Genomic DNA, 8334 nt, shown 5'->3' on the forward strand with positions numbered 1-8334 from the left:
AGACTTATAATCATTAGAAAGAAGATGAAAAATAAATCTTTTGATTTAAATAGAGAACAGTATTTTTTCCTACTAAATATCTGATATATCGCTGATTTTGATCAAGCATATAAGCTAAATGCCATTGTGGAAATATTAAAGTCTCCAATGTGAATTTCTATCCGTTTGAAGATATCTCTTCTAACTCCTCAGTAAAATCTTTTTTATGATTTTCTTTACGCTGTGAAAGAGAAGTTAATTGAATTTTTAAATATATTTCTAATTGAGATCCGGCCGGGATATGTTAAATTCCATTAAAATCCTAAGATAAATTTTTTTCTCATTAATTTAAAAATAATTGACTTCTTATTTCGAAATTGAAAAAAAAAATATTTATTTAATTTTGGTAATTTTCACCAAAATATCACAAACTTTTTACAAACCTTTTACAAAACATTTTTATTTTCATTAAATATTTATTAGCTTTTTCCGTATATTTTCTTCTAGAAAAATTTCCAATTTATTGAATTATATTTTTATTTTATTTGGTAAAAATTTAACTCTCAAGCAGCCCCCAGATGAATTCCCCTTTGAGTAGAGAGCAAGAAGGAGAGAAAACAACCCCATAGTAATGATGGGGTTTCCTCCAGTCTCCCCTGGGGAATTCAGTATTCATTCCTATTGTTTAACCGCACCCACCAGCTCTAAAAATGACAATGGGTGGTATTCATGAATGAGATATTCAAATTTAATTAGCAAAATACCATGCCCTTCGGTAGGAAGATTTTCCCGGCAGCAGCTTTTGCTGATTTTCTTTTTTTTTTTTTGCATTTGCTAAAATACCATGAAATTCTCAATGAAAGTTTTCAAACAAGGCGCCGTAGGTAATTCCGGTGGAAAATTTCAATGAATCCTCATGGAAAAGTTTACGGAAGAAACTACATAAATTGAAAGAAAAGCTCTCTCCCATTTCTGAAGAATTTAATTGGGAGCTTTAAAACAAACATTTAAAAGCAAATGGAGGCAAATCATAAATCTTCTACAGATAAAAAGATTTAGGTAGTTAATTATTTCTTCCGTTTTTCACTTGTTGAACATTTGGGAAATGATAAAATCGCTGAAGGAGCTATTAAAAGGATTTTTTTATCTTCGAAAATTCATCTTTAGGAGCTTCCTGAAGAGACTCAAATTGAAGCAATTTTGCAAGTTAAATATCATTGTTTTGCCAATGAAATAAACAGAAGGGAAGATGTTGTGATGAATTTACTGTGTTGGATAGCTTGAGAAGTTGCTCCATCATCTTGGCAAAATTGTAATGACTTTGGATTGAGACAACTTGCAAATTAATCTGCCAAAACATGCAGATAAATTTGCAACAAGTTGGCGAAAATCATGAATAACATGCGACTTCCATCCACTGCAGAAATTTGGGATAAAACCACGAGAATCAATTTAAAGTTTCATTTAAATTTCATATATAGCGTCAAACAAACTATTATTTCCCCTAGGAAAATAACAAGAATTTATGCTTTGAAAAATATGATGCATATGATTCTTTTCTTAAAATATTCATAACGTAAAAAGCAATTAAGAAGGTGCATTTTGTATTGATCCCTACAAATGGACGAATCTATGCGAATAATGTTTATTCTAACCACATTTTCCACTTCAATAAATTAGGGGTAACTGGGGTAAAATGGTGACTGGTGAAAATGGAAGTGCTTTTCGACAAAATTTGTGTTTTATCAATTTTATAGGACTAAAAAGTGAATAATCATTACGATACGGAGTGAGATCTCTCAATCGAAACAGGTATGTTTATCCCAGAGCAAATCAATAACCTCTCAGACATGGATTTTCAAAGAAAAGCGCATTTGAAAATTATTCACCATTTTACCCCAAGATTTTTGGAACATGCAAATGTGGAAGGGTTTGGAAAATGGCCTGAAAAAGCATTTTCCCGTTAAGATAGAGAGAAATCGTCTGAGGCAAAGTTGTAGCCCGGAAAATTTGCTATAAGACAGTTGTCATGGGAAATCTCAAATATTTCCATGGAACTCAGGAAAAATTATCTCCCAAAAATTCACCGAATTACCCCAGGTTCCCCTATTCTGTTTATGGTTATTGCTCGTGGTTATCTGCTGAGGGTACTGCTGACTGTAAATCAACTACAGTGCTACTCTACCCCCCCATTTATATGTAGTAAGTCCACCCCGCTGCCAAAGCAATAATATTAAATTAGCAGGAAAAGTGAATTTATGCTGCGATATCGAATATCGTGGGGGTGGAGCTTATTAAATTTTGATAAATTCCACAATGAGGGTTGCGGAATGTCAGTCACGTACCGAAGAAATTTATCAAATAGACCACATAGACGGAAATTGATGTATGAGGAGCTTCTTCAATTGAAAATTATACATTCTCAATAAAGCTTCATCCACATGTTGAATGAGGGAAAAGCTCCCGCACTCAATGTTTGATGCATTTCACTCAATATGAGCTTATTTGGGGCAAGGCAGGAGGGCTTTTGATGCAAATAAGCACATATCAAATCTTCTCTAAAACGTTCATATGGTAATTTTGTAACATAATTTTGAGAACAGTTTATCCTGCAACCCCTGCAGCAATACCTAAATTGAGTATTTTCCACAAGAATGGATTAAATTTGCATCAATGCATTTGCCAAAATTTGTTTATCTGATTTATTCTATTAATTCTTAATAGAATTTTCGTTGATAATTCAGAAAAGAATATTTTATTCTGTTTAATGGAATTCTTTTATTCTATTATAATGGGTTGTATTCTTTATTCTATTATAATGGGTTGTATTCTGTCAGCAAATCGCTTTTATTCCGTTCCATTTTGTTAGATTACTTTTTCTTGTCTGTAAAATATTCTATTTTGTCAATATATTCTGTAAGCAAAGCATTGAATTCTGTCAGCAAAATCTTCTAATCTGTAAATTTTGTCAGCATTGTTCTCTACTTGACTAGATTTTTCTTTTAGACAGGAAATAATTTCTTTTTTGGAAGAAAGTTCCTGTGTTTGCCTGAAGATTATCTCATTTTGTCAGTAAATTCATAAAATGCCGTCAGTACTTTAGTTTTTGTCAGAAAACTCTTCTGTATTATCAGCAAACATATTTATTCTGTCAGCAAACATTTCTAATTTGTAAGTAAAACCTTTCATTCTGTCAGAAAAATTTTATTCAGTCAGCAAACTGATTTATTCTAATAAGTTTGTCAGCATGTTTTTTTTTATTATCAGAAATCAGCTTCTGTTGTCAGAAAAAAATTTATTCAGTCAGCAAACTGATCTATTATAATAAGTTTGTAAGCATGTTTTTTTTTTCAGAAAACTGTTTTCTGTTGTCAGCAAAACCTTTAATTTTGTCAGCAAATTGTTCTATGTTGTAAGCAACATATTTTCTTTTTTTTTGTTAGTATAAAAAAACAAAATGCCTTTAATATTCTTTCTGAGAACCTTTTTAATGCGAATTCGGTGCTGATTTTCTCAAAATTAGGATTTTTTGGTTCTCAGAATCAACACAAAAATAAAATAATTCTGTTAATATATTTTAGAAAAATAAATTCAAGCTCTAAATTCCTTTTTAAAATACTCAAAAAGACTTTTATGCAGATAATCTGTTTTACTGTTCTCTACAATGTTCTTTTGACATTCAGTTTCATATTTTTTTTCTACCAATATCTTCTTTTTGATCCTCGTTTCAGTTTTTTCCTCCACTTTATACTATGTATTTGTATTTAAAATCAATTTGCAGGAAATCACAAAGTCTGCACTATATATCTCTGGCATTGCACGCGAATAGATACATTCTCATAGCGTGTAGGAGAATGAAATTGAGATTGTGTACAGAAAGATTTTCCAATTTTCCTTTACTCCATTCTCATGGCGTTCAATCAAGCACCATCACCACCCCTCGGGCGAATATTGCAGCGAATGATATCTCGCGTGAAAATTGCTTCGAACTGAATCCTTCGCAAGAGCTCCAACTTGATGTGAATTGCATCAAAGTGAGGTGGAGGATGTCATTACTTTGTATGACAATGTTGCAATGTTTGGGGATTGAGTAAATCGAACTTCTCAAATGCGTGTGAGATGTGCTGTTGATGTGCCAGTGGCATAAGACGTGACTGGCACAATGAGAAATTTCATCATAATCATATTGAATTATTCCAAGTGAAAACATTCCAACAGAAAATCCAAAATATTCCCGCATTGAACAACAACCATTTTCCGCATGACGTAGACAAACTCAATTATTTCGGAATTTCTCAGCATGGCTCATGGTCTGCGTGGTGGAGAAAAGCTCTGTATATTGGCACATCCATTGTATTGTGAGGAGGGGGAAGGACGAGACACTTTTGGCTGTATTTATTGGGGTACAAATGCATCGTGTGCGGATAATGCGTCATGGAGCTTTTGGGTGATTGTTCGTAATTCATTTATCCCATATTCCCAACTTAGATTCCAATCTTTCAGCCATATCGGCGGACCATATTGACGACACAGACAGATTAAATTTGGCTCCCTTCTAGCTCATCAAATAAGACCTAAATTTAACATGATGGTGTATCTCTGCTTCTCAGACTTTTCCCCACAAGGGATGAATATTTTAGTTTATTCATTTATTTTTTTTATTTTATCTTTAGACTTTTACAAAAAAAAATTCTTTTCTAGGTTTTTCATCTGTTTCTAGGTGGGTTTTTAGGCCAGGAAGAAATTCCTAGACTTCTTTTAACTTTCTAACTAGATTAGGAATTTCTAGGTTAGATTTTCTGGACCTAGCAATGACCTACTATTGAAATTTTTCTATTGTTCCCAGGTGGATTTTCAGAATAGGATTTTCTAGAATTTTTCCTTAAAATTTTCAAACAGGATTACGAACTACTAGACTAGATTTTCTGGATCTAGCTATAACCTAACATTGAGGTTTTTCTCTTGTTTGAAGCTGGTTTTGTTAGACCACTCTGAAAAAAAAAGTTTGTATTTGAGTTTGTCAAAGTTTGTAATTCCCATACATTTTTTAACAAACATGGAAGTGAAAAGGAGTCAAAGCCCTTTTTTGTCAAAGGAGATTACTTTTTAATCTCCAAGTTTGTTATTGACAAAAATAATATCCAAGTTTGTAGAAGTTTGTTATTGTTTGTAAACATTTGTATGAAAATCTGCGTAGCCCTCCTTACAAACTATTACAAGTTTTTTTGTTATATTTTGTTACTTTTAAAATAAGAGACATTCTTTTAAATAAGAATCATCAAAATTTATTAACTTTTAGGTTTACAAGTGTTTGGGATAATGTGGGGCTTCCTGGTGATTATGGGCGACCTGCTCCTTCCTCCATTCGCGAAAAAAAATCACTGTTATGGTTGCGTGGATGAAAATCACACTGATGTCGCTCTCTAGGAATTCCTCCAGAAGTTCCATACTTATTCTATTATCTGTAAATAAAAAGGATGATTAATTCGAGAATGATATCATAAACGATTGAGGTTATCTTTAAATAACTTACCATTCAATATGATTTATCTGCCTCAAAAACCCCAAACTGCACGCACAAGTCATAAAGTTGGGGATTCTCCATAAAGCCTCCATTTTTTCTGCTTTTTGCACTTTTTTTTTAAACGGCGTCCCCCTTTTCTATTTCTAATTAAAATGTATCCAAATAACAAACCTTCAACAAACTATTTCAAAATTGTTTGTTTAAGCTTGTTAATGTACTAAAACAACAAACCTTTTAACAAACTTTATCAAAAAAGTTTGTTAACGTTTGATTTTATGAACAAACCAGCATACAAACATATTTGTAATGTTTGTAAAAAGTTTGTTCTTCCAAATTTATTAAAATATTTAAGTGAAGCCGACGTGAAATGTTGAAAGTGAAATGGAAAATTTTTACTTTTCCTCCGGTGAGCGTCGGAAATGAAATCTCAGTTCAGAATTAAACGCGCAATTCTGCCAGAGCTTTCGGCACAAGACAGTGCCTTCCTCAGTGGCTGTGAGGAGAGGAAAATTTATTACAATCAAATTTACAACAAAGAGAGGAAATATACAGAAAAACAAACATTCAAAACTCTTACATCATGTGCAAACAATTTCTGAACATCGTCAAATAGTTTCTTGCAGAAGGCATACTAACATGGAGAGGGCAACCTGAGTAGAATACAAAAATACAAAAACTCTTAAGAAAATGCAAGAAAACTCGGGAAAAATCAAGAAAAATTACAGCGTAATTGAAAAATTGTCGTCCAGCAGAGACTTCAGGGGCGCAACTGTACGTACATGCATGGACGTTGTGTACTAAAAACACTGGAAAATAAATTTAAATTTCCAGTCTGCCAACTGTCATTTTCCCCTCCGTCATTCATTGACAAGTCCAGCATAAACATTGCTAAGTCGATCAATGTCACTTCGGCTGTTTACAACATTGGCCAGGTTTCTCTTGATGAACAACATCTCCAGCATCATTCTCTTTGAGTAGACACGGTGCGTGTCCAACACCTTGGTGTCCCCGAAGGCGAATTCGTGGTGTGGATCCGTGTCATAGACATGGGCACACAGAGAGGTCAGCCCGTTGTTCTTCTCCGGATCCCTGCAGTTCCTTTCATGCTCCTGAAGGCGGGTTTTGAGGAGTCTTCCCGTGGTTCCCACATATTTTAAATTGCAATCCCGGCATGGAATCTCATAGATCACGTCCGAACGTAGCCCAATGGGCAATTTATCCTTCACCACAGTAAAGAATCTCTTAACTCTCTCTGCAGGTACAAGGCACACATTCACATCCGTAGACCTTGCAATCCTCTTCCTCATCTTCTCCGTGACACCCGGAATGTGCACCAACGACCGGAAAGGCCCTGGGTCCACCTCCACAGCCGGAACACCGTCCTCCGGACGACGCTGTCGATCATGCCCACTCAATAATCTCCTGATGATCTTGGGTGGAAAATCGTTCTTCCTGAGGAGAGAAAACAATTGCGAGTCCACATCCACGTCAGGCTTAGTAGTGAGTCCCCTCACTCTCTTCACCAAGTTTCTTCCCACATTGACAATCATGTTGAAGGTATGTCCACTATTGAAGTTCAACAGTCTTCCTGAAGCACACGGTTTGGAGTACCAAGTCGTGTGTAGAACGTTGTTCTCATCCCGATGAATCTTCATATCAAGATAAGGCAATGTGTTGTCTTTTTCCATTTCCAGAGTGAACTGCAACTTCGGATGGAAACTATTCACCCTCAACAGCATATCATCGACGTCATCCTCGTGGACAAACACAAGAAGATCATCTACATACTTTTTGACGCACTCAATTCTCAGCTGGGAGCCCTTCAGGGTTTCATCAAGGAGTCTCTGAAGAACCACGTCAGCGACGATGGGGCTGATTGGAGATCCCATGGCCACGCCATCAAGTTGAAGGAAGAATTCTCCATCGTACAGGAAATAACCCGATGTCAAGCAGAACTTCACCAATTTCAGGAAATCCCCTTTTGTGATCTTTGTGTGAGGCTCAATCTCCGAGAACCGCCTGTCAATCTCTTCAAGAGCCAAATCAACAGGAACGTTCGTGAATAAAGATATTACATCTAGACTCACTAGCTTGTATCCTTCCGGAAGTTTCCTCTCTCTGACCAACTCAACAACCTCCCGTGAGTCCCTGACATTGTAGTGGTTTTCCGCGAGCGGAGATAACAGGGAAGACACAAATTTTGCCATGTTATAATTAGGGCTACCTATGAAAGACACCACAGGTCTCAACGGTACATTCTCCTTGTGCACTTTGGGGAGCCCATACAGTCTAGGCGGAACCCCAGAGTAGCACATCAGTGTCCTTTTCTCCCTTTCATCAATGTACCTCCTCTCCATGAGCATCTTTACCAACGCATTGTTTTGTGTTTGAATTCGGGATGTGGGATCTTTCGAAAATTTAAATTTATTTTCCAGTGTTTTTAGTACACAACGTCCATGCATGTACAGTTGCGCCCCTGAAGTCTCTGCTGGACGACAATTTTTCAATTACGCTGTAATTTTTCTTGATTTTTCCCGAGTTTTCTTGCATTTTCTTAAGAGTTTTTGTATTTTTGTATTCTACTCAGGTTGCCCTCTCCATGTTAGTATGCCTTCTGCAAGAAACTATTTGACGATGTTCAGAAATTGTTTGCACATGATGTAAGAGTTTTGAATGTTTGTTTTTCTGTATATTTCCTCTCTTTGTTGTAAATTTGATTGTAATAAATTTTCCTCTCCTCACAGCCACTGAGGAAGGCACTGTCTTGTGCCGAAAGCTCTGGCAGAATTGCGCGTTTAATTCTGAACTGAGATTTCATTTCCGACGCTCAC

The 8334-nt window shown here is 35.6% G+C and overlaps 1 protein-coding gene and 1 long non-coding RNA gene across 3 annotated transcripts; one reads left to right on the top strand and one right to left on the bottom strand.

Annotated features, from left to right (window-relative positions):
• Positions 1-5860: 5860 nt before the first annotated feature.
• Positions 5861-6278, bottom strand: LOC129795383 (uncharacterized). Its single transcript, XR_008751123.1, has 3 exons — positions 6227-6278; positions 6081-6153; positions 5861-5996 (listed from the first exon to the last, which is right to left on the bottom strand). It is a non-coding gene; the product is annotated as an uncharacterized LOC129795383 (long non-coding RNA).
• Positions 6279-6308: 30 nt separating this feature from the next.
• On the top strand, positions 6309-7589 carry LOC129795368 (uncharacterized). 2 transcript variants are annotated; one of them, XM_055836594.1, is made up of 3 exons: positions 6309-6565; positions 6762-7060; positions 7198-7589. In XM_055836594.1, the coding sequence occupies exons 1-3, from the start codon at positions 6550-6552 to the stop codon at positions 7567-7569; spliced, it is 687 nt and encodes a 228-aa protein (XP_055692569.1). In that variant the 5' UTR covers positions 6309-6549; the 3' UTR covers positions 7570-7589. The 2 variants fall into 2 exon arrangements, with proteins under 2 accessions (XP_055692569.1, XP_055692570.1); XM_055836595.1 differs by having other exon boundaries at positions 6309-6486.
• The last annotated feature ends 745 nt before the right edge of the window (positions 7590-8334 follow it).

This window comes from Lutzomyia longipalpis, chromosome 4 (assembly GCF_024334085.1).
Source record: "Lutzomyia longipalpis isolate SR_M1_2022 chromosome 4, ASM2433408v1".
Taxonomy (NCBI): domain Eukaryota; kingdom Metazoa; phylum Arthropoda; class Insecta; order Diptera; family Psychodidae; genus Lutzomyia; species Lutzomyia longipalpis.